Here is a 27,934-nt window from a genome sequence, read left to right as displayed (position 1 = left end):
GACTTGACCTGTCAACTATCTCGGTGATTGGCTGTGACTTGTGTTGGTGGTAAAAAAACAGGATGGTAAAAATGATAATGAGGGCGCTGTGGAAGTCATTTGCAGTTAGCTGGCTGAAGGTTATTTGTGGTTTGTAGTTTGGTGTTGTAATAATAATATAAAGTGAGTACTGTTAGGCCTAAATAAATAAATATATAAAATATAATAATATATAAATACACAATGGAGAATGATCCATTTAAAAAGCTTAGATGTACTCGTAACGTTGTATGATGAATCAAAGTACCTTTTGGTTGGTGTGACGTGTACGTAAAACGGATCACGATAAAACAAAGGTTTTCCGGGGGTCCGGCCTGGTGGGGTAGCGAGACGATTCGGCCCATTTAATATCGCCGACAAACACTCATTACCTGCGCCAAGGAGGTTATGTATTCACCCCTGTATGTTTGTGTGTGTGTCTGTGAACAGCCTGGAGGCCACAGTTTTTATCCGATTCTCACCAAATTTGGCCACAATGATCTAGGCCTATGCCTCAAAAGCTTGAACGAGTTAGAATTTGAGGGGAAAAGGTCATGGGTCAAGGTCACAACTAATAAAAAACTATTTTACTGCCTAGAGACCACAGTTTTTATCCGATTCTCACCAACTTAGCGGTGTGTAGAAAGCGACGACCTCGAATTGGACGACCCCAACGACCCGGGCGACCTCGAATTGGACAACCTAGAATTGGACGACCCATAACACTATAATAGGCCTACCAAGCAGCGTGTACTGTTGCGAACATGTGCATGGGGAGCTTTACATTTCACACATGCATTGTATACGGTCAAACCTTCTTACCCGCCGCTGAAAAAGGGGACGTTTTGACCTGGTATTTAGTGTGCTAATCGAGTCAAATGCAGTTTTAATGATGCACTCTTGGCTTTCCATATCTGTTAGTTTGTTCATGTCGACACATTCAGTATCAATGGCGATATTTCTGTATTTTTTCAATCAATTGCTTGCTTGCGAGTATTATATAAGGTATGGTTTAAAGATCTTTGGCTATGTTCGGCTTCAGGATTTTATACCACACTTAGGCCTAGGCTAGGCTATAGGAGTCGTCGGTTTCGTGTTATGGGTCGTCCAATTCTAGGTCGTCCAATTTGAGTTCGGCCGGGTCGTTGGGGTCGTCCAATTCGAGGTCTTCGCTTTCTTCTTTTGAAATTGTGGAAGGATATTTCTCATTTTCCTGATTTTCTTTTCAATTTTTTTCATCTTACTCTTTTTTCCCTTTTACTCGCAGTTCACATTAATTGTTTATTAATACCCACCAAGTCAAGAGGGATCTTTTCTTATTTGCCAGCATATTGGTACCTATGTTGCAGTTAAGGCGGTCATCACAATGCCATTTGTTTGTGCATTCTTGCCTAGTTATTTTTTTATTGCTGAGCATACATATGCCAGCTTGACATTATAAATAATAAACATTATCTTTTCTATTAGATTTCAAGATGAAAAATCTGCTATTTACAATATTGTTGATCATCACACTACAACATGAAATTGCTGGAGATAAAAAAAAATTACAAATTGGGGTTAAAAAAAGAATTGAAAATTGTGAACGAAAGAGTAAAACTGGAGACTTATTACATATGCATTATACAGTAAGTGTATAATATAAACGCTTGTTGTATTGATGTTGTATTACTTACAGTACACATATTAACTAATTGATGTAAACCTTTTAAATAATTACAAATATGGTTGTTAAAATCCTTCAGGGAATTGGCATTCTTTTAATACATCAATGTTTTTCCAGATTGGACAGATTTATGGTCAAATCAGTCCTATACAGATTGTATTTAGAGTTATTAGTACGACTATTAGTTTTCATCTACTTTGGTGCATAATCTTTTATGACTTTTTATTTTATTCATTTACTCTAGTAGCTAGATCAACTTTTGTATGCACTTTGAGGTCCAGAGAATTTGACTTCAGAAATTGGTTTAGGGTGGTCAAACAATCAATTTTGGCTTGGTCACACATTTTGAAAATGTGGCAAAATTATGCCGAAATCACGTTTGTAATCATATCTTCACAAGCATGAATCACAATTAAATAAAATTTGGTACTCATAAATTTCAGGTCATATTTCATCATATGGCAATACAATTATGTGCGTAGCATATATAATGCATGCGTATGCGCGCTTAAAATTGTCAAAATTTATTTTCTATGAAATTAGAGTACGTTTCAGGCAATTTTAAGCGTTTAAACAATTTCTATGAGTGCGCAGTTTTTTATAGGCGCGTTAAACCTTAATATGCACTCTTTTTGCCAGATTTCTGTTTTTATTTACAATCTTTCTTAATAATATCATCAAGAATCTCCATGTAGGGCTTTCTTTTCAGTCCATGGTTTTCTCCTCTTGCCACCTCTTCTGATAATCTATAAGATTTCCTTTTTCATCTAACACCTTCTCCTTTAAAGCAAATTGCAGCATCTACTGTAGTATTTTTACTCTACTCTACAGCTCAATATGTCGGTCGGTTTGTCTGTCAGTAAACACTAACTTGAGCACGCGACTGCAGCCGTGGCCTTGTTTTAACTTCAGATACAGTTAGGCAGAATCTATATAACTTGGTTACTTATACTAGTAAATATAATACTAATAATACAGTATGTACTTTATTTCAGGGAACATTAGAAGATGGAACAGAATTTGATAGCAGTATTCCAAGAAAACAACCTTTTACTTTTACATTGGGAACGGGTCAAGTAATCAAAGGTTGGGACCAAGGTCTTCTTGGGTAAGTCTAAATAATACTTGCATTATAAATGTTAAATTATTTATACAACAATTTAATTTATTATTATGCAATGCTGATAAACAGTTATGCACTTAGTTTTCTTGTTTCTCAGAATGTGTGTTGGTGAAAAAAGAAAACTTGTAATTCCATCTCATTTAGGCTATGGTGATAGAGGAGCTCCGCCAAAGATTCCAGGTAACAAATCATTCATGTAGATATTCATTCATTACAGATAATGTACATTTTGTTACTGTTTACAAAGTATAACAAGTGACTTTTTCATCTCCATGTAGGTGGTGCAACTCTCATCTTTGAAGTCGAGCTTCTCAAGATTGAAGGCAAAGGAGAACTATGAAACATTTATCCCAGTCAGAGGGTCTAACTAAGTTTGTTGTATTTTATTCATTTTAAACCCAGAAGAAGTTACTTTTATTTTAGGACATACAGTACTGTAATATGATATGCATGAACTTTTTTCATATACTGTAATATTGATTTTTGTGAAATTGAAATAAAATGTCATCAAAGCCGTAATAAAATTGTGTTTTTAATTAATACTGTATAAAACATTTATAAAAATCTAAAATCTAAATGAAATACTCTTATAACATCATTCAATTAATAAACGCATATTAACATAGTAAGCTACTAAATGTGTTGTATATATTTAAAATGTGTTGTATATATTTAAAATGTGGTTAAAATTCAAGGTACCTGAATTAACATTAATGTTGCCCCCAGACTAGAGCGCACCATCTTAAAAACATGTCTACGATGAAACATCTCATTTACTTAAATGTACTCCATCTATTCTTTGAATCTCAAACCTGCCGTACATTCTGGTTTAGAATTAACAGGTGATAAAGGCGTTTTGGTTTCTACATATCTGTAATGATGCGAGTAAATCTACAGCATTAATACAAAAACAAACAAAAATAGATAATGCATTTGGAAATACTGTACATAATTTTAATTTAAACAATTATTAATCAAGGTATTCAAATTCATGAACACCTAGAAATCGCTACATTCTCTATATTTGACTAAATACTGTAATGTCAGTAACTGTATTCATTTAAACTTACATTTTGTTTGTGGTGGCAAAGAATTTTGTCATCTTGTTTTGTCGTAAAATGTTTTCATTACTGGCTTTTCTTTTTTTACTGTTATGTCGTGTTAATCCTACATTCTTTGATCGTCCTATGTGATTGGAAAGCCCTTAAAAGTAATCGGTTAAAAACATAAATATTCTTGGTTTCCAGTCTTAATACAGTATTGTCTGTGATCTTTCTGAACCCACTGTTATAATTTAATAAAGTTAATAATAGAATATTTCATACTTAAGTTAGCTGCAGGAGAAGCTGATCTTCCTAGACTTAGCCCACATCTTACCTAAATGAAAGAAGTAAAAACATTAACAATGGACCTGTAAATTAGATTAATTTATAGGGCACTAAACATTACAGATGACAGAAAAGCTGATGCAAGAATCACCTTATTTGGTTTCATTGTTGAGGTATGTAATGAATTACTGGCATCACCGTCCGCATTCTTTAACAAGTAAGAACTATTATTTTCCTGAATTACCATTTTACTTGTATTGTTGAATTCAGGTATCCTTGACTCACTTGATTCCAGAATCATGGTGTTCAGCTTGGAAGTGCTACCAGGCTGGAATTCTGGACATGAGTTTATATAAAAGTGTTGTTGAGACTGATTTGGTTGAGAAAAGTTTTGTTGTGAATGACTTGGAGAAATCAAGTACTGTGTTGAATTCACTTCCGTCTGACTTTCCGATGTGCAGTCATGTTGTGATAGATTTGGAGAAATCAAGTACTGTGTTGAATTCACTTCCGTCTGACTTTCCGATGTGCAGTCATGTTGTGATTGACTCGGATGCATAGATGATAACTCTTCACCATCAATGCTATATAAATTGCTAATCTGAGAGAGTTTAATTGATTCCTGAGATAGGTCATCATAGTTATCATCACAAGCATGTTTGTGAGTCATACTACTACTACTGACATCGCATGGTGTTTCTAAATCAGAATTTCTCTTGGAGGAACTCAAAAAGCTTTCGATGCTTGAACTCTGTCCTATACAACATTCAAAGATTCCTTTATTACTGTTGGCACTTGTTTTCCAAGAAAATGCACCAGTTCTTGAAACATCTCTTGTTTTTAAAGGCACTAAAGTACTTTGTTCCTTTTGTGAACTCCTGTTCTCCTTCAAATTAGTTTCTAGCATATCAACTTGTAATTTATTTGGGGTCAAAGATAATGACCTTTTAAACTTTTGGAGATGTGAATGAATTGATAGGTCAGATACTGGTAAATCATCATCTTGGTCATTTTGTATTTCATTATGTAGATCATCTAATTCGGCTAATAATATTGAATTATTTTTGGATTTATCTCTTTCATCTTCTGAATTGTCGAAGGTAGATATTGTTGGTTCAGATGAAAAAAATCTTAAAAGAAAAATGGACACATCATAAAAATCTTTGTACATAGAATCATGGAAAAATGATAATAAGCTAACTTCTCATCCAAAATACCTGCTGTTTTGAGTTGCACCTTGATTTATAAGATCTGTGCGTTCTTTTGATGAGAATCTGTGAATCACAAATTTGTTCCGTCTTATTCTGGGTTTCTGCTTAGATTGAGTGGCACATTCTTTTTCCAATTCCTTTTCAGGAGTTTCTGGAATAACTTCCTCCTCCAATTTTTGAGGCGAACCATACATCAATGCAAGATCTTGTTCACATTCAAAGGATACATTTTCTATTAAAAATTATAAATTCCGTCATTTAACCATCTTATTAAACCATAAATCATTTTTCTATTAAAAATTCATATCTGAAATACACTTTTTGTACCCAATACTGTTGTCAAGGTTACCATTCAAATAATGACAACAGCCAATCAGAAAGCAGAACATTGTTTGATACAAGGTTTTGATACTAAAATCATAGTGAAGACCATGGCAAGACCGTGTATTTATTTAAATGTAAAATAATTCAAAATACTTATCAAATCTAGAATTTTTATTTCTTATATTTACTGGAAATGTGGCATTTTTCCAATTCATTACACAGTTACTTACAAGCACTTTAAACACAAATGTCCTGTAAAATTATGTTTTGTGGAGGTACAAGGCTCACAGAATGGCAACCAAGAAATGTTAAAAAGGAGGAGAGGAAGACAAAACAAACCAACACTGCAGCCTAGACGAGAATGAAAATTGCTCACCCAAAAATGGATGAAAAAAGTCTGATGATGATGAGGTTACAAAATAATAAGTAATCATTGCGATTCATTGACTCACCCTCTATATACTTTTTCTCACTCATCTTAAATACAGGTAATTTTACTGTCATTTGTTTGCTCTTTGTTGACCTTTGTTGTACTTTAAGATGGTCACCTGATCCACATTTAAATCTTGGTTTATACTTGTTATGCCAAATACTCAATAGATGGTGTGGTGTCTTGGGATCAAATGGCTAAAACAAAAACAATTGAAGCTATGATTGTGCATTTTAACTTGTTGAATGGTAATTGGCGTTTAAAAGTGCCGTTTGTTTGCCTCCACAAGCACTAATACACCATTATCATATAATTAATACAATACCTTATTTGATTGTGGCACATAGTGAGCAACTTTGCACCCAGTGTTGACATTCACATTGCCTAATGCCATCTCATAGGCAACCCTATTATCAATGTATCTGATTACCTACATGTAAGGAGCATATCATCTAGTTTAAAGATATATTGTCGTCCTGAAAAAATATTTTTTCACAACTTTTGTTTTCTTTCCTGCGGAAGTTATAACTTTATTAAAACTACAAAATGGCCTATTCACAGTTTGCTTTTATTAATTTTCTTTTTTCATATTTTTGGGGGACAGTACATCTTTAAATATAAAATTCAAATAATAAAAATTAAAATTGGATAGTGCTACATTGTATTTAATATGCAAATTGTTAAATAAAGGATACTTTCCAGCATATGAGATGTCACCAGGTTGTATTTCAGGTGGATATGGATTCAAGGGAACTAGTTTATGAGTTAATGGGTCAAATACCAGCTGATGCAAGAATGTGTTATTGGCTTGATGGAATCCTTCAATGTAATCATCTCCAACAGCTTGTTTCATCTTTAGATGCATTGGCATTTTCTTTAATAACTGAAATGAGAAGGAAATCATGCATTTTTATGTTTTTATTTTTGCTATATTTACAAACTTTGATTCATTTAGCTGCATACACATTAGGCCTGAATGATGATGTCTTCTCTTCCACAATTGATTACAGACCTACTTACCTGACTAACATCAGGATTTGATGATAGTAAGAATAGTTTACGAGCTTTTCCAAGACCAATTCCTGGCAAAGAAGGCAGATAATCACATCCGGATATGATGCACATATATCGAAACTTATCAACTGTGTATTTTGTTCCAATCTTCATGGCTTTATCAAGTTTTGATGAACAAATTTCTAGTCCATTTCCATTAATATCCAACTTTACAATAACCTAAGCATAATAAAAACAAATGTGTGTACAATTAAAGGTAAACTATAGTCTGCTCCACCTACATAATAGAAGTAGTGGGTTTATAAATAATGTGTGTGAAACATAGAGAGCCTATATGTCATATCACTAACATATTTAAGCATTATTCACTACCATATTTGGGCACATCACACTTTGTTTGTCAAAATTGTTTGATAGTGTAGACAGAGCTATAGACAATAATTTTCTGCATGTAGTACCTTATCACAACCAAAAGCTACAAGATCAGAATCCTCAGTGATAATAGCCTGTGCAATACCACACTTGTTGAGATATGCAAGTTGGGCGTCTGCTTCATATGGTGCTACTATACAGTCTACATCTAAAGATCTTGCAGCCTAAAAATGTTAAAATATTAGAAATCATAGTCTGTCTATACTTATGAACTAATGCTCTTGGCCTAATAGGTCTGCCAGCAATACAGTAGAAAGCTTCTGATTTGCAATGACTGATGTGTTGTCAGTTGTTAACTCAATCAGTTATTAACTCAATCAAATTTGTGTAAGCTCTCTAAATACGAAATAATTTCGAACAAAGTTAAATGGTGTTTTTAAAACATCCAATTTGCTATTGGAATTCCATTTTAATTACTGCACAGTAACATCTTTACATGTTAGTACATTGTCTGTTTGGTAATGTTAACATTTGATGTTAATGACCACCTAATCAAATGGTTTTTTTAGAGCAACAACTTAGCAGAATAGTGGCCGATACTGTACTGGGAAACATTTATTCAGTGTTCATTTTTTATTATAGAATGTACCAGGTAATATATTCTACAGAGATGCACACTTTTTAAAACCAATTATTTTCCCATATTATAAAGAAGTGTTTTTGTTACCTTGATAACATCTAAGGCCATTTCAGATTTTATATTGATACATTTTGTAAAACAATCTCGTGCCTCGTTCAGTTTTCCTTCTCGTAAAAACTGTTTTCCTTTCTTCATGAACGTTTCCCGTCTCCTATGAAAAATTAAACAGAAAAGTTGTTTCAATAAATCTTATTAAGACCACTAAAACCTGAAACAACTTAAATTATATAAAAAAAAATGATTAGGTTACTTTATTCTATTGTTTATTTTGTTGTTATACAAATTACTAATGAATGTTTAGGAGTTAGCAGGATGGTATTTCATGAGTTGAAAGATTGACTGCTCGATTTAACAAGGCCGGAGCAGATCAGTCAACAACCTCGCATGGCAAAAATTATGAAAATGTTTACAAAAAGCTGAACGTGCATTAGAGTGTGTTGATCATCACCAATAGATGATATCACTTTTCCATTAGGTGGAGAAAATGCCAAATGATGTACATACATGATGTATTTGTTAATAAACAATAGAATAAAGGTGCAGATTAGGTTGCTCATAGAAAACCATCATTAGTTGACTTTGCTGATAGGAAACTGTGAATTTGACATACTGTCCATCATACCAAGTAGAAGGAAAAAATGGTATAAACTAGAGGGTACTCCGAGAGTACAAACCTCCGCCTACTGTAAAATTCCCCTACATAAAATGCCCCCTGAATATTTTTTTTTTATTAGTTTTAAGTGTAAATATGTTAACTGCACACTACAAAGTTGTGGATGACAGTGTGGTGTAATGGTTATGTATCCAGCCTCTCACAGTTGAGATCGCTGGTTCAAGTCCCACTGAGGTTTTTTTTTTTTTTATTATTTCTTTTTTTTTAGTTTTTTGTGGACCTTGATCTTTGACCCTGACCCTTCAAAATTTAACCACAATTATATGATGTGTCATTGATCATTGTGGCTAAGTTTGGTGAGAATCGGATAAAAATTGTGGTCTCTAGGCAGTAAAATAGTTTTTTGTTAGTTGTGACCTTGACCTATGACCTTTTCCCCTCAAATTCGAACTCGTCCGAGCTTTTGGGGCATAGATCATTTTTGCCAAATTTGGTGAGAATCGGATAAAAACTGTGGCCTCCAGGCTGTTCACAGACACACACACACAAACAAGTGGTGAAAACATAACCTCCTTGGCGGAGGTAAAAAGGATAAAAAAAATAACTTACTCTCTTCTGCTCTTCTCAACATGTTTCTTTGAAGGCAGATTGCAGCCATCAAAAACCAGAATTGGTTTAATGTTATACGAACGAAGCATATTGACAAATTTCATACAATACCGTACATACCTTAGGGATAACAGAACATTTTATTTCAACAAAACTATATAGATAGATAGATAAAATTTTATTCGTCATAAAATAAATAAAATTACATTATGAAAATTGTCTTCCTTGGCAAGAATATAAATATAAAAAGACCATATATAACATTTAAAATACCATCAACATCTTTAACAATTGAACCAATTATTCTAGAAGCTGTTTTGCACACTCTCCTTAGTCTAGTCTTCTTCTTCTCTGTTAGATTCGCAAACCATGCTATACATGTTACAACTAAAATAGATTGGATGACCGATTCATAAAACAACTTAAGTGTGACATTACTAACTTTAAAAGTATTAAGTTTTCTTAACCAGTACAGCCTTTGATTCCCTTTTTTAACAATCTCATCAGTATTCTTAACAAATTTCAATTTATCATCTATGAACGTGCCAAGATATTTATATTCATGGACACGTTCGATAACGTTCCCGTCAAGTTTTAAGCATCCCTTATCATTTTGTTTTTTCCTGAAATCCCACACTATTTCTTTAGTTTTTTAGCATTTATCTTCAAGTAATTTTCATCGCACCATGTAGTTAGCGTATCAAATTCATTATTATACACATGTTCAGTATTATCCCTCAACAGACCAATCAATGCCATGTCATCTGCATATTTTACTATATGACAGTTTGAATTAGCAGGGAGACAATCACTTGTGTAAATAGTAAAAAGACTTGGGGAAAGGCAGCAGCCTTGTGGTGCACCTGTATTTACTACAATCTTGTCAGAGACAGAGTTACCCACCCTCACATATTATCGTAAAATGTATTTTAGCCACCATCAATAGATACAACAATAAACAATTATTCTATACACAAAATTTAAATATAGGGATGTACAGTATACAGATATTATAAAAGTACACAGTATAATGGCCATTCAATCTCAAATGGTACGAAAGTCATCATTCTAAAAGTGAAAGGAAAATATGGACATTTGAAATATTCTGGTCCGTTTCAAAAACATGAAAAAAAAATCAGTCATAGTCTGTATCTTGTGAACCAATAGTCTAAGGTAAAATTTGTAATTATGAATTGAAGTAGAATGACCCACAAAAAAATAATCAGTAGTCATAATTAACTTACTGATTTGTTGGCTCTCCTTTAGCAAGCTGCATTGCACATGCAAAAGCACCTTTGTGCAGCCAACAATATGTATCAACAGCAACTGTGTACCCTGCATATTTCTTGATATTAACCTGTTCAGTAGCCTCTTTAACAAATGGAAGCAAACCGTGGATACCCATGTTAATGTATTACTACTGGATTGGATTGCAATAGTATACACACAGTAGATGATTCTGTAAATAAAAACACAGTATTAATCAATTATTTAATTTTTACCATCATCATCAAATTACATTTTTTAATTGTTACTTAAAAATGTCAAAATGATTTGGCATGTGGTTAGGCCATATTCCTCGAGGAAAGATCTGGGTTATTCTGTGTATACTGCATGTACTCGACCTACTACGGTTTATATAGCCTAGTCCTTATCCAACCATGACTTGTTCCACCACCACCAGAACTAAGAGCAAGTTGGCCTCGAACCCATGCCAATTGAATACTAGACTAGGCTAGAGCCTATGGTATGCCGGAGGCCTGGCTAGGGCCAGGCTAGTTTTAGTGGGATCCGTTTTAGTTTAATAGTACTACTACTAGCCTAGGCTAGCTAGTACGTAGGCCCTAACTAAGCCTAGCCTACTAGTACTAGGCCTAGCTAGCTAGGCTTCTAGGCCTACACTACAGTACAGTAGGCCTAGCCTACTGTACTAGCTAGGGCTCCTAGCTAGCCTCCTACTAGTAGGCCTATAGATAGGCCTAGGCCTCTATCTAGTAGGCCTAGAGGCCTAGCCTAGCTAGGCTAGCTAGAGTAGTAGATAGTAGTAGTAGTTAGTAGGCTAGCAGAAGAGAGGCACACAATGTTGTTGAGAATAAAAGAATTAAAATAATTCTTACCTGCCTAGGCTATCATAGGTTATATTTATGTTAATAAACCAGCAACACGCTAGATTGGTCTACTTAATATTGCTGCGTGCTAAAATAATAGTATCGTGTGTTTTTAATTATTACACATTTCGATTTCGCGCGCGTTTTCGGTTGTGGTGTCGTCCTCGTCGGCAGCGGCGGAAGATTAGGTTTTATAATCCAGACGTCGACTCTGTTGTACGACAATAAAGGGCAATTAGTTTTTCTTTCTCGTATCGTAGTAGTTAACGTAGAATTTATTGTATAAAATTAACATTTCATCGGTAAAACAATTAGACATATAATTAAATCAATCTTCAATTATTCTCGCGTAGGATCTACCCATCTAATCTAATGTAGGCCTAGTTTTTATATAGAACTTTTTTTAAAGCAGTGAAAGCGCAACTTTTCAAAATTCTAATTATATATATAGGTCTATTCTCTGACCAATTTATATTTTAATTTACATATATTTTAAAATTTACTTACTGTATTTATTATTTAAAGATGTTTAAAGGCTCTAGTAACAGGGGGACAGGGCCGTAGCCAGGATCTGCCAAGGGGGGGGGGAGGGGGGTTGGTCGGACACTAAGTATTTAGGACATTGCCCCCACCCCCCTTGAGGGGGAGAATTTTGTTAAATGACACCCCTAGATGGCCGGAAATGGTACTCTCGCACATAACATTCATGATAAATGGCACCTCTAATTGGTCGGAAAAGACACTCTCATGCAGCATGCTACCAATGAGCAAAACGATCGTATTCGCACTTTTTTCCTCCTCCTCACACACGTTGACTATTTAACCGCCGATTGTTTGATCATTCACTCGGTATTTTGTTCTGCGTTCAAGTTCAATGTGAACGTAGGCCTACGCCTAGGGGAATCCCCGAAAAAAGCACACTTGAGTGAAAGAAGGCAAATTCAATGCTTATTATAGCTCTACTTGTATTTATTTACAGCAATTTGAGGAAATTAATTAGTAATCAACGTAAATAGGTGGTATTGATACAGTTCAGTACGTATCGGCTGGTAGCCCTAGAAAAAAATAATCGGATGCTATAATGTAAACTACAGTACATGATACCATAGATATTATAGGGTAATAGGCCTATATTAATATTCACTATAATCCTCTATGATGATGATACACTATACTTCATAGCCACACATAAATACTGTAGGTAACCGCAGCGTTCCATTTTTTATGTACGTCGGAAGGCTATACCGAAAATCTTCTAATAGTAACCCACACTCTCTCTCCTTCTAATAGTAACCAATCTTATAAGTCAATCTATAATAATAATTCAGTACTCTAATAGTAACCCATGGGTTAATATTAAAGTCACAAAAACTATTGACAAAATTACATTATGAATTGAAGACTGGTCATTTATGATGCAGCCGTATTTTGAAAATAAGGAGATAATGCATGTTGATCTCGGGAGTGGGGGGGGGGGGGGGGATTGAGTGTTTTTGAGTTTATAAAATAAAGTTAGAGTTCAAACAAATTTGTTTATTCGTACTGTTATTTTGCTATGATTTGTTGAACGGAATAGTCACAAGTGAGTTACTATTTTCAAGTGCCTAATTTAGGATTAGTAATAGTAACCCACTACTAAAAAACAGTAAAAAAGAATAATAACCCAGGGTTACAATTAGAAGATTTACGGTATACTTTTTGCATGGTGACCGCCGTGATCTAAACAATATAGGTACGCGGTTGTCTGGCGGTGTCCTTTGTACGAATCGTTCGTGCACGTACCAGCTCACTGTATGAGTACGATACACGCGTCAATATCATGTTACATCCAGGGATTTCAGGTGAAAATTCATTTGGAAATTTACAGACACGTATCGCTCGACGTACGCTCATACAGCGAAGAATGTATCGAGTTATTCACGAACGAGTTTACGAATTTTTCAATTTACGAATAACCTTTTGTACTGTATGGGGCACTTATTTGGTGGATTATCAGAGATGAGGGTGAGGTATTGGGCATGTCGGGGATGGGGGTTCGCAGTCGGTTAAGGGGGTTCGCTGTAAAGGTGGGGGGAGGGGGAGGGGGGGGGGTTCGCCCGAACCATAAAAACCCCCCTGGCTACGGGCCTGGGGGGGGATAGTTCAACTCAGAGCAAACTCTCTAATTCTTGTACACAATGTTGCAGTCGGAGAGCCGCGTTGGGAAATATGACCGTTATCGCTGAATTTTCGACTTCGCATGACGTCATAAATTTTAGAAGCCCTCTCTCGGCACAGAAGCATCAACGTTTCGCGCGAAAACATTAGCATAAAGTATACGTCATTTAATAGCTGTTTAATAAACATTAGTAGGCGAAAAATTAACCATATATGGGAAGATCAGTTCCTTATATGTTTAAGATGTCGCAGGTCACCTAATTTTCTGAATAATTTGTTGGATTTGTTGTCAGCGACAATTTCTTTCCAAAGTTCGTGTGCGTCCGTCAAAACTGAAGTTTTCTAACAGGTGTGTGTGTTTACAAATTTTCCATTAGTGGGATTTGCATCCCATACAGTGAATTACCAAAAAACCGACGTATATGGATAGAGTAAGTATCAATAGTCTGTTTTACGTTAAAATTGGCTTGAAACCCTATGGCGAACATTTTAAAAAAGGTCCTCATGTCATATATTGTTACGTCTCGCGGCACTAAGTTCCGTCGTGTGTGGTGCATGGTGTGTTGATTGTGGTTGTTGTAGGTGAGTATATGCACGACCTGGTGGATCGTTGTCGTATTATATCGGCCTAGGCCTAGTAACATGTTCTGTTAATAATTTAAATACTTTAGTTACAATTTAGTATTATTAAAGTATCGTTACAATCCTACTCTATATTGAAGATGCATTGGGAAGTTTTAAAAAGATAATTAAGCAAATCGCAGCCTGATACAGGTATAGGCCTACATATTCTATAGTTAAATATTTATTTATAGTAAAATTATTGACAACTGAGGGGTACAATTTATTTATAATATTAATAATTATTACAATAAACAGACATAAGGAAATTTTGTATTTGCTGCTTTTTCATGGTAGGCCTATATCTGAAAATGTTTTCAGGTTGTTGAATAATTATACTGTATAACGATGCAATGTTTTGTTCATATCATAGTGACAATTATTTAAATAGTTTCATTCATTACATTTCAGCTATTCATTTTCATTTTAGGTTTTTTGTTGGTATCATCAAGACTCAACGATTTTTTGTCTCGTTCTTCAATATGAGGTTGGACGGTGGAAGCTGTAATGGTTTTCTCGATTTCAATATCATTGCTGCAGCAGTTTTTCATTTTATTCGCTAATAATAATATAACATATACATTCATACGCATTCAAGTTTTAGAAGCGTTTCAGATCAGTCAATGATAAGATATAAATTAAGTTGCAATTGATTGATTGATTTACTTTATTAACCAGAGTCACACAGATACATACAATATAAACATATAAAACAATCATAAAATCAGTACAACCGTAAGACTCGCGTAAGTTAATATGATATAGGCCTAGCTAGTTTGTTATGTTTGATGAACAAGGTGCTATTTAAATAAAAGCAAGTTTTTATATACAGTAGTAGTATTTACTATTTATATCAGTATTGTTTGAAAGATATTTGTATTAAAAACTGCTTTTTCACATTCTGTATACGTAAAAAAAAATTGGTTGCTTGTGTGAAATGCAAGTTGTATCTAATTAATAAAGTAATACAGTATTTATATACAAGTGTGACATTTACTGCCAGATACTGAAATACTGAGTACCAACCAATCACTGTAACAATACTCAAGTAAATGATGGACTTATATTTGTATATCTTGGTTTCAGCTGGGCCCATAATTATCTTTTTTAAAAACATGACCATATAAAAATATACGTTTGAGTCTCTGAAACAAACATGCCCGATTTTATAAAACATTCCCCATATATAAATTGAAAATGGGTTATTTTTTTTTGTTTTTCCATTTATTGTTTTTTTAACATTTTTTTATTTGTTCTGGGCCTAGTTTCTCCTTCAGGCTTCTTCTTGCTTGGTATATGAGCAGAGCTGGGATAGACGGCTACCACCAGCCTAGACTATAGAATACCCAGCTACTATTATTAACACTCACTAGGGTAGGCCTACCTATCTAATATTAGTATTATATCAGAATTACTCAGCCTAGCTAGGCCTAGAAAATACTATTTTTAGGCCTAGCTAGGCTAGAAATCAAGTAAGTAATTATAGTAGGTAGCCTTTCCTAGCTCAGAAACCAAATAGAACAATAATCGGGGAGCAAATTGAAATCTTAGGCCTATGACGTAATACGCCTGCATGAAAACCGTATTGAACACAGACACGATTCGGTCCGGGACGATTCGTACCAGCTTCGTAAAACGTAAACAAAGTTTCAAAATGGCGATTTTTCGATCGAAACAGAACAGAAATGTAGTAGGTTTGGTTTGATTAGTGGGAGTTGCATCCCAAGAAAGCTTAAAATTAGATTTTTATTTTAATAGATAGCTTAATAGTTTATCTTGAAAAGATTTTAAATTCGCTTTGAAACCTTATCTAGAAAATATGAAATTTAATGATTTTTTACCATAATTTAAAAAAAAATTAAAAAAGTTTATACATAAAATAATATTTCTTGAAACAAAAAATCTGTGGAATTTAGATCACAGTTTTTATCATTATTTACGCTTGTAGTTCAACTATTGAAATACGGTTATTGATTTCATTTAATATCAAAATTATACCATTATTATTATTTCTAAGTGTACTAAAATAGCAAAAATTCCAACATTTTCCACGAAGCGCGCCCTCACAATGAATGAAATCAGTGATGCGTTACCAACGCGGCTTTCCGACTGGTTGTAAGTCCACCAGACATGTTAATTATTACAGTTAGTTTAAACACGGTCCATGGTTATAAACTAGTACATAACTATGTTGATATAAAGTTTGCGACCGCAAACTTTATATCAACATTTGATTTCGCCATGCACCTTCAAACAATATAGTAACTACTAAACAAAAGTAAGTCCGCGCTGGTTTTTATAGCAGAAACAATAAAGATTAATACAATCATAGACTTTGAATAGGCTATTTGCAGTTTTAATAAAGTTATTCACTTCTGTAGAAAAACAAAATTTTCACTTAAAAAGACAAAAGAAACGGTTAATTTTAACCAAAACCGGACGGTCTGACATACAGACAATCGCTACGTATTTTTTGCTTTACATCTTTCGATACAGTTTTTGGTCAAAGTGAATAAATATTGTGTGACATTAAAATGGCATTAACCAAAAAATTGGAAAAAAAATTGTTAGGGGGACAATATTCATGTCATCACGCACCAAAATCGATTTTCACCAATCTCATTTCTTCTCAAATATCAACAAAAGTCAAAACATAGATAGGTAGATGAGGACGTGGTTTATTCGAGGGAGGAGTTTATTCGGAGAGGAATTTATTTATATATATTGGGGGTGAAATATGGTAAATGAATTGAATCAAATAAATTCCCCCTATAAAATCAACTCAATCATTCAATATAATAGGCTAATAATCAACATGCTTAACAGTAATCAACAATTGCTATTAGGCCTAAATATAGATGTGTTGTACTACAATATTTGTGTATAATATGCATGCGGCGGGCGTTTTTTAGTCGAGGAAATTCGAAATTATTCCAATGATATTAGGTTGTATGGGCGTGTTTATTCGAGGCTTGGGGGAAGTTTGAAAAAACGTTTTAAAATAAACAGCAACACGATTATTTAATATTAATATTATATTATTAAACTTAATAACATTTTAACACTTTCATGATTCAACAACGACGGGGCGGGTACATTGTTATCATTAATATTATTATTAACAGACCGTTTTTAGCTTACGTTTAATTTATTGCACGCTATCCATGGAGCTGCTCTCCATCATCCACACATTATAAATCTGCCTTATCGATTACCACGTGATTGAGCTATATTGTGTAGTCGTTTTTTGATAACTGAGAGCTATCAGTGTGTATAATCCTCGTATATAATTGTTTCTTAGTTGTAATAAAGATCATATTATTATAACATCTAGCATGTTATTATAATATATAAATTTATAGGTACCAAAACTAATATTTTTATTTAAAAAAAAATTCGATAAGTATTTTAATAACACTGAAACAACATTCCTAATTTAACAAATGATATGTAGTACTACTAAATCAATGTCTAATTGCATAGGACTATGTGTACAGTATTATGATCAGTGTAGTCAGAATTTGATAACTGAGCACGCATCTTTTAATATCTACCTCATCAATAATTAGCATTGATATCATATATCACATTGTTGGATATGATCAGTGTAGTCATAATTTGATAACTGAGCACGCATCTTTTAATATCTACATCATCAATAATTATTATTAATAATCTATATCACATTGTTGGATATGATCAGTGTAGTCATAATTTGATAACTGAGCACGCATCTTTTAATATCTACCTCATCAATAAGTAATGTTAATAATCTATATCACATTGTTCGATATGATCAGTGTAGTCATAATTTGATAACTGAGCATGCATCTTTTAATATCTACCTTATCAATGACTATAATATCCTATATCACAATGTTGGATATGATCAGTGTAGTCAGAATTTGATAACTGAGCACGCATCTTTTAATATCTACCTCATCAATAATTATTATTAATAATCTATATCACATTGTTCGATATGATCAGTGTAGTCATAATTTGATAACTGAGCACGCATCTTTTAATATCTACATCATCAATAATTATTATTAATAATCTATATCACATTGTTCGATATGATCAGTGTAGTCAGAATTTGATAACTGAGCACGCATCTTTTAATATCTACCTCATCAATAATTATTATTAATAATCTATCTCACATTGTTCGATATGATCAGTGTAGTCAGAATTTGATAACTGAGCACGCATCTTTTAATATCTACCTCATCAATAATTATTATTAATAATCTATATCACATTGTTCGATATGATCAGTGTAGTCAGAATTTGATAACTGAGCACGCATCTTTTAATATCTACCTCATCAATAATTATTATTAATAATCTACATGACATTGTTGGATATGATCAGTGTAGTCATAATTTGATAACTGAGCACGCATCTTTTAATATCTACCTCATCAATAATTAATATTAATAATCTATATCACATTGTTGGATATGATCAGTGTAGTCATAATTTGATAACTGAGCACGCATCTTTTAATATCTACCTCATTCATAATTATTATTAATAATCTATATCACATTGTTGGATATGATCAGTGTAGTCATAATTTGATAACTGAGCACGCATCGTTTAATATCTACCTCATCAATAATTATTATTAATAATCTATATCTCATTGTTCGATATGATCAGTGTAGTCAGAATTTGATAACTGAGCACACATCTTTTAATATCTACCTCATCAATAATTATTATTAATAATCTATATCACATTGTTCGATATGATCAGTGTAGTCAGAATTTGATAACTGAGCACGCATCTTTTAATATCTACCTCATCAATAATTAGCATTGATATCATATATCACATTGTTGGATATGATCAGTGTAGTCATAATTTGATAACTGAGCACGAATCTTTTAATATCTACCTCATCAATATTTAATATTAATAATCTATATCACATTGTTGGATATGATCAGTGTAGTCAGAATTTGATAACTGAGCACGCATCTTTTAATATCTACATCATCAATAATTATTATTAATAATCTATATCACATTGTTGGATATGATCAGTGTAGTCATAATTTGATAACTGAGCACGCATCTTTTAATATCTACCTCATCAATAATTATTATTAATAATCTATATCACATTGTTGGATATGATCAGTGTAGTCATAATTTGATAACTGAGCACGCATCTTTTAATATCTACCTCATCAATAATTATTATTAATAATCTATATCTCATTGTTCGATATGATCAGTGTAGTCAGAATTTGATAACTGAGCACGCATCTTTTAATATCTACCTTATCAATAATTATTATTAATAATCTATATCACATTGTTCGATATGATCAGTGTAGTCAGAATTTGATAACTGAGCACGCATCTTTTAATATCTACCTCATCAATAATTATTATTAATAATCTATATCACATTGTTCGATATGATCAGTGTAGTCAGAATTTGATAACTGAGCACGCATCTTTTAATATCTACCTCATCAATAATTATTATTGATAATCTATATCACATTGTTCGATATGATCAGTGTAGTCATAATTTGATAACTGAGCACGCATCTTTTAATATCTACCTCATCAATAATTATTATTGATAATCTATATCACATTGTTCGATATGATCAGTGTAGTCATAATTTGATAACTGAGCACGCATCTTTTAATATCTACCTCATCAATAATTAATATTAATAATCTATATCACATTGTTGGATATGATCAGTGTAGTCAGAATTTGATAACTGAGCACGCATCTTTTAATATCTACCTCATCAATAATTAGCATTGATATCATATATCACATTGTTGGATATGATCAGTGTAGTCATAATTTGATAACTGAGCACGCATTTTTTAATATCTACCTCATCAATAATTAATATTAATAATTTATATCACATTGTTCGATATGATCAGTGTAGTCAGAATTTGATAACTGAGCACGCATCTTTTAATATCTACCTCATCAATAATTATTATTAATAATCTATATCACATTGTTCGATATGATCAGTGTAGTCATAATTTGATAACTGAGCACGCATCTTTTAATATCTACCTCACCAATAATTATTATTAATAATCTATATCACATTGTTGGATATGATCAGTGTAGTCATAATTTGATAACTGAGCATGCATCTTTTAATATCTACCTCATCAATAATTATTATTAATACTCTACATCACATTGTTGGATATGATCAGTGTAGTCATAATTTGATAACTGAGCACGCATCTTTTAATATCTATACCTCACCAATAATTATTATTAATATCATATATCACATTGTTAGATGTGATCAGTGTAGTCAGAATTTGATAACTGAGCACGCACCTTTTAATATCTACCTCACCAATAATTATTATTAATAATCTATATCACATTGTTCGATATGATCAGTGTAGTCAGAATTTGATAACTGAGCACGCATCTTTTAATATCTACCTCATCAATAATTATTATTAATATCTTATATCACATTGTTGGATATGATCAGTGTAGTCAGAATTTGATAACTGAGCACGCATCTTTCAATATCTACATCATCAATAATTATTATTAATACTCTACATGACATTGTTGGATATGATCAGTGTAGTCATAATTTGATAACTGAGCACGCATCTTTTAATATCTACTTCATCAATAATTAATATTAATATCATATATCACATTGTTAGATGTGATCAGTGTAGTCAGAATTTGATAACTGAGCACGCATCTTTTAATATCGACCTCATCAATAATTAATATTAATAATTTATATCACATTGTTCGATATGATCAGTGTAGTCAGAATTTGATAACTGAGCACGCATCTTTTAATATCTACCTCATCAATAATTATTATTAATAATCTATATCACATTGTTCGATATGATCAGTGTAGTCATAATTTGATAACTGAGCACGCATCTTTTAATATCTATACCTCACCAATAATTATTATTAATATCATATATCACATTGTTAGATGTGATCAGTGTAGTCAGAATTTGATAACTGAGCACGCATCTATTAATATCTACCTCACCAATAATTATTATTAATAATCTATATCACATTGTTCGATATGATCAGTGTAGTCAGAATTTGATAACTGAGCACGCATCTTTTAATATCTACCTCATCAATAATTATTATTAATATCTTATATCACATTGTTGGATATGATCAGTGTAGTCAGAATTTGATAACTGAGCACGCATCTTTCAATATCTACATCATCAATAATTATTATTAATACTCTACATGACATTGTTGGATATGATCAGTGTAGTCATAATTTGATAACTGAGCACGCATCTTTTAATATCTACTTCATCAATAATTAATATTAATATCATATATCACATTGTTAGATGTGATCAGTGTAGTCAGAATTTGATAACTGAGCACGCATCTTTTAATATCGACCTCATCAATAATTATTATTAATATCTTATATCACATTGTTGGATATGATCAGTGTAGTCATAATTTGATAACTGAGCACACATCTTTAAATATCTACCTCATCAATAATTATTATTAACAATCTATATCACATTGTTGGATATAATCAGTGTAGTCATAATTTGATAACTGAGCACGCATCTTTAAATATCTACCTCATCAATAATTATTATTAATAATATATATCACATTGTTGGATATGATCTGTGTAATCATAATTTGATATAACGCATCTTTTAATATCTACCTAATCAATAATAATTATTAATACTTAATGTTGGATATGATCAGTGTGATTTTGTTAAATTTACTGTATACGAGAGATCGAGTCGATGGGTTTTGAAAATGTGTTATTCTTTTGTTCCTAATCACCCTATTGATTTGTATCCGTTTGCTGTTTAAATTTATACTTTTAAGAACGCATCGTTTATGATGAACGTGTGCCGTTGTAAAAATAAAAATATTCCATATCTTTTTATGTTTCATATGTATTGTAGGGGCTATCATGAGACATGCTTTGGCTTCTATTGAGGGTCCCAGTTCTTCTTAACAGAATAAATGTGCAGTGAATGAATAATGTGTGTTTTAACATCGATCTATACAGACCGTAATAATACTCTTCCAGAAATGATATGTTGCTATAATAGGCCTATGACGAATTTCCATTACATTAATAATTCAATTAAAAAGGAAATGTGTCAGAAATACTAAAGAATCCAGTAATCTTATTGATTAATAATTAGTTGTACCATTTCTGATGAACGAACAGAAAACTAAACTTGCAGCCAATCAAAAAGCTGCTGTACTGTATAAGTAGGGAATTTTAAGTAGGAGTTGTTTGTCATTGGTCTCGGCTAATCAGTTATTGCTATTTGACTATGATAGGCATCTTTATTACCTATAACTATGGGTAGACCAAACAATATTAAAATATAATAACTTCTTTCACTTTTTACAAGCTTCTGACCTAGTTTGTGTTTTAAAATGATTTTGGATAAATTGACAGATTTTACCATGTAAACTGTGCAAACTTAATGCAAACTTTAAACAAAAACCCCACAAACATCATTCAAACCACTTAATATTGATTATATCACTACTAGAACTGTAAAAGAAGACAATTTTTGAAATCAATTTATTGAAATAGCTCTAAGTTTGACTTTTTAGGGTGAAAAATGTCAAGTTTGGATAAATTGACAGATTTTACCATGTAAACTGTGCAAACTTTAAAAAAACACCCCACAAATATCATCCAAACCACTTAATATTGATTATACCACTGCTAGAACTATAAAAGAGGACAATTTATGAAATAATTTGATTGAAATAGCTCTAGGTTTGATTTTTTAGGGTGAAAAATGTCAATTTTGGATAAATTTACAGATTTTACCATGTAAACTGCATAAACTTAATGCAAACTTAAATAAAACACCCCACAAACATCATTCAAACCACTTAATATTGATTATATCACTACTAGAACTGTAAAAGAAGAACATTTATGAAATAATTTTATTGAAATAGTTCTAAGTTTGATTTTTTAGGGTGAAAAATGTCAATTTTGGATAAATTTACAGATTTTACCATTTAAACTGCGTAAACTTAATGCAAACTTAAAAAAAACACCCACAAACATCATTCAAACCACTTAATATTGATTATATCACTACTAGAACTATAAAAGAAGACAATTTATGAAATCATTTTATTAAAATAGCTCTAGGTTTGACTTTTTTGGGATAAAAAATGTCAATTTTTGATAAATTGACATATTTTACCATAAATTGCATAAACTTTAATGCAAACTTTAAAAAAAACACCCCACAAACATCATTCAAACCACTTAATATTGATTATATCATTACTAGAACTATAAAAGAAGACAATTTTTGAAATCACTTTATTGAAATAGCTCTAAGTTTGATTTTTTTAGAGTGAAAAATGACACTTTTGGATAAATTAACAGATTTTACTATGTAAACTTAATGCAAACTTTATAAAAACACCCCACAAACATCGTCCAAACCACTTAATATTGATTATCACTACTAAAACTATAAAAGAAGACAACTTATGAAATAATTTTATTAAAATAGGTCAAAGTTTGACCTTTTTGGATAAAAATGACAGATTTTAAAGTGTAAACTTTACAATGCAAAAAAGGCCATCTGCAAACATCCTTCAAACCACTTAATATATTAAGACAATATTAATATTTGAAGCAGATATAAAATGATGCATGCTCAGTTATCAAATGACTAGGCCTACACTGATCATATTCGATATTGGTATATAGACAATTAATATTAATTATTGTTGAGGTAGATATTAGAATATGTGTGCTCAGTTATAAAACTATGACTACACTGATCATATCCAACATTGTGATATAGGATATTATTAATAGTCATTGATAAGGTAGATATTAAAAGATGCATGCTCAGTTATCAAATTATGACTACACTGATCATATCGAACAATGTGATATAGATTATCAATATTAATTATTGATGAGGCAGATATTTAAAGATGTATGCTCAGTTATCAAACTATGACTACACTGATCATATCCAACATTGTGATATAGGATATTATAAATAGTTATTGATAAGGTAGATATTAAAAAACTAAACAGATCATATCCAACAGTATGATAAAGATTATTAATATTAATTAATGATGATGTATCTATATTAAAAGATTTTTGCTCAGTTATCAAATTATGACTACACTGATCATATCCAACAAAGTGATATAGATTATTAATAATAATTACTGATGAGGTAGATATTAAAATATGCATGCTCAGTTATCAAATTATGACTACACTGATCATATCGAACAATGTGATATAGATTATTAATATTAATTATTGATGAGGTAGATATTAAAATATGCGTGCTCGGTTATCAAATTATGACTACACTGATCATATCCAACAAAGTGATATAGATTATTAATAATAATTATTGATGAGGTAGATATTAAAAGATGCATGCTCAGTTATCAAATTATGACTACACTGATCATATCGAACAATGTGATATAGATTATTAATATTAATTATTGATGAGGTTGATATTAAAATATGCGTGCTCAGTTATCAAATTATGACTACACTGATCATATCCAACAATGTGATATAGATTATTAATATTAATTATTGATGAGGTAGATATTAAAAGATGCGTGCTCAGTTATCAAATTATGACTACACTGATCATATTGAACAATGTGATATAGATTATTAATAATAATTATTGATGAATTAGATATTAAAAGATGCGTGCTCAGTTATCAAATTCTGACTACACTGATCACATCTAACAATGTGATATATGATATTGATAATAATTATTGATGAGGTAGATATTAAAAGATGCATGCTCAGTTATCAAATTATGATTACACTGATCACATCTAACAATGTGATATAGATTATTAATAATAATTATTGATGAGGTAGATATTAAAAGATGCGTGCTCAGTTATCAAATTCTGACTACACTGATCACATCTAACAATGTGATATATGATATTAATATTAATTATTGATGAGGTAGATATTAAAAGATGCGTGCTCAGTTATCAAATTATGACTACACTGATCATATCGAACAATGTGATATAGATTATTAATAATAATTATTGATAAGGTATATATTAAAAAACGAAACAGATCATATCCAACAGTGTGATATAGATTATTAATATTAATTAATGATGAGGTAGATATTGAAAGATGGGTGCTCAGTTATAAAATTATGACTACACTGATCATATCCAACATTGTGATATAGGATATTATTAATAGTTATTGATAAGGTAGATAATAAAAAACTAAACAGATCATATCCAACAGTATGATAGAGATTATTAATATTAATTAATGATGATGTATCTATATTAAAAGATTTTTGCTCAGTTATCAAATTATGACTACACTGATCATATCCAACAATGTGATATAGATTATTAATAATAATTATTGATGAAATAGATATTGAAAGATGGGTGCTCAGTTATAAAATTATGACTACACTGATCATATCCAACAATGTGATAGATTATTAATAATAATTATTGATGAGGTAGATATTAAAAGATGCGTGCTCAGTTATCAAATTCTGACTACACTGATCATATCGAACAATGTGATATAAGATATTAATAATAATTATTGATGATGTAGATATTAAAAGATGTGTGCTCAGTTATCAAATTCTGACAACACTGATCACAGCTAACAATGTGATATATGATAATAATAATAATTATTGATGAGGTAGATATTTAAAGATGCGTGCTCAGTTATCAAATTATGACTACACTGATCATATCGAACAATGTGATATATGATATTAATAATAATTATTGATGAGGTAGATATTTAAAGATGCGTGCTCAGTTATCAAATTATGACTACACTGATCATATCGAACAATGTGATATAGATTATTAATATTAATTATTGATGAGGTAGATATTGAAAGATGCATGCTCAGTTATCAAATTATGACTACACTGATCACATCTAACAATGTGATATAGATTATTAATAATAATTATTGATGAGGTAGATATTAAAAGGTGCGTGCTCAGTTATCAAATTCTGACTACACTGATCACATCTAACAATGTGATATATGATATTAATATTAATTATTGATGAGGTAGGTATTAAAAGATGCGTGCTCAGTTATCAAATTATGACTACACTGATCATATCGAACAATGTGATATAGATTATTAATAATAATTATTGATAAGGTATATATTAAAAAACTAAACAGATCATATCCAACGGTGTGATATAGATTATTAATATTAATTAATGATGAGGTAGATATTGAAAGATGGGTGCTCAGTTATAAAATTATGACTACACTGATCATATCCAACATTGTGATATAGGATATTATTAATAGTTATTGATAAGGTAGATATTAAAAAACTAAACAGATCATATCCAACAGTATGATAGAGATTATTAATATTAATTAATGATGATGTATCTATGTTAAAAGATTTTTGCTCAGTTATCAAATTATGACTACACTGATCATATCCAACAAAGTGATATAGATTATTAATAATAATTATTGATGAAATAGATATTGAAAGATGGGTGCTCAGTTATAAAATTATGACTACACTGATCATATCCAACATTGTGATATAGGATATTATTAATAGTTATTGATAAGGTAGATATTAAAAGATGCGTGCTCAGTTATCAAATTATGACTACACTGATCATATCCAACAATGTGATATAGATTATTAATAATAATTATTGATGAGGTAGATATTAAAAGATGCATGCTCAGTTATCAAATTATGATTACACTGATCACATCTAACAATGTGATATAGATTATTAATAATAATTATTGATGAGGTAGATATTAAAAGATGCGTGCTCAGTTATCAAATTCTGACTACACTGATCACATCTAACAATGTGATATATGATATTAATATTAATTATTGATGAGGTAGATATTAAAAGATGCGTGCTCAGTTATCAAATTATGACTACACTGATCATATCGAACAATGTGATATAGATTATTAATAATAATTATTGATAAGGTATATATTAAAAAACGAAACAGATCATATCTAACAGTGTGATATAGATTATTAATATTAATTAATGATGAGGTAGATATTGAAAGATGGGTGCTCAGTTATAAAATTATGACTACACTGATCATATCCAACATTGTGATATAGGATATTATTAATAGTTATTGATAAGGTAGATAATAAAAAACTAAACAGATCATATCCAACAGTATGATAGAGATTATTAATATTAATTAATGATGATGTATCTATATTAAAAGATTTTTGCTCAGTTATCAAATTATGACTACACTGATCATATCCAACAATGTGATATAGATTATTAATAATAATTATTGATGAAATAGATATTGAAAGATGGGTGCTCAGTTATAAAATTATGACTACACTGATCATATCCAACAATGTGATAGATTATTAATAATAATTATTGATGAGGTAGATATTAAAAGATGCGTGCTCAGTTATCAAATTCTGACTACACTGATCATATCGAACAATGTGATATAAGATATTAATAATAATTATTGATGATGTAGATATTAAAAGATGTGTGCTCAGTTATCAAATTCTGA

The 27,934-nt window shown here is 31.4% G+C and overlaps 3 protein-coding genes across 4 annotated transcripts in view; 2 read left to right on the top strand and 1 right to left on the bottom strand.

The window, feature by feature from the left end:
- The first annotated feature begins 81 nt into the window (after window positions 1-81).
- LOC144852345 (peptidyl-prolyl cis-trans isomerase FKBP2-like) lies at window positions 82-3,331 on the top strand. The gene is made up of 5 exons (XM_078710129.1): window positions 82-162; window positions 1,486-1,646; window positions 2,680-2,792; window positions 2,905-2,987; window positions 3,086-3,331. The coding sequence occupies exons 2-5, from the start codon at window positions 1,494-1,496 to the stop codon at window positions 3,145-3,147; spliced, it is 411 nt and encodes a 136-aa protein (XP_078566255.1). The 5' UTR covers window positions 82-162; window positions 1,486-1,493; the 3' UTR covers window positions 3,148-3,331.
- LOC144852341 (uncharacterized) lies at window positions 3,327-11,654 on the bottom strand. 2 transcript variants are annotated; one of them, XM_078710123.1, is made up of 14 exons: window positions 11,526-11,654; window positions 10,653-10,867; window positions 9,409-9,528; window positions 8,214-8,337; window positions 7,573-7,710; window positions 7,121-7,333; window positions 6,796-6,983; window positions 6,426-6,522; window positions 6,123-6,297; window positions 5,353-5,578; window positions 4,287-5,265; window positions 4,133-4,184; window positions 3,878-4,010; window positions 3,327-3,678 (listed from the first exon to the last, which is right to left on the bottom strand). In XM_078710123.1, exons 2-14 carry the CDS (start codon window positions 10,811-10,813, stop codon window positions 3,600-3,602), a joined length of 2,685 nt encoding a protein of 894 aa, XP_078566249.1. In that variant the 5' UTR covers window positions 10,814-10,867; window positions 11,526-11,654; the 3' UTR covers window positions 3,327-3,599. The 2 variants fall into 2 exon arrangements, with proteins under 2 accessions (XP_078566249.1, XP_078566250.1); XM_078710124.1 differs by having other exon boundaries at window positions 4,380-5,265.
- The window catches only part of LOC144852343 (NF-kappa-B inhibitor epsilon-like), a 119,721-nt gene continuing 103,089 nt past the window's right edge, over window positions 11,303-27,934 (top strand). The window contains exon 1 of the mRNA XM_078710127.1: window positions 11,303-11,314. The gene's annotated coding sequence lies outside the window, so the exon portion shown is untranslated. The remainder of the gene's footprint in view (window positions 11,315-27,934) is intronic.

The sequence above is a fragment of the Antedon bifida genome, chromosome 9 (assembly GCF_963402885.1).
Source record: "Antedon bifida chromosome 9, ecAntBifi1.1, whole genome shotgun sequence".
NCBI lineage: Eukaryota > Metazoa > Echinodermata > Crinoidea > Comatulida > Antedonidae > Antedon > Antedon bifida.
Note: the sequence above shows the minus strand (reverse complement) of the source record. Positions and strands in the feature narration are given on the sequence as shown.

Bases quoted from the DNA above. Each gene is read 5' to 3' on its own strand.
- LOC144852345 (XM_078710129.1), top strand. From the start codon at position 1,494: ATGAAAAATCTGCTATTTACAATATTGTTGATCATCACACTACAACAT. The intron at 1,647-2,679 runs GTAAGTGTATAA...ACTTTATTTCAG, and splicing joins TATTACATATGCATTATACA to GGAACATTAGAAGATGGAAC. The intron at 2,793-2,904 runs GTAAGTCTAAAT...CTTGTTTCTCAG, and splicing joins TGGGACCAAGGTCTTCTTGG to AATGTGTGTTGGTGAAAAAA.
- LOC144852341 (XM_078710123.1), bottom strand. From the start codon at position 10,813: ATGGGTATCCACGGTTTGCTTCCATTTGTTAAAGAGGCTACTGAACAG. The intron at 6,298-6,425 runs GTATTGTATTAA...TTTTTGTTTTAG, and splicing joins ATGTGCCACAATCAAATAAG to CCATTTGATCCCAAGACACC. The intron at 3,679-3,877 runs GTAAGTTTAAAT...GCATCATTACAG, and splicing joins TTTGCCACCACAAACAAAAT to ATATGTAGAAACCAAAACGC.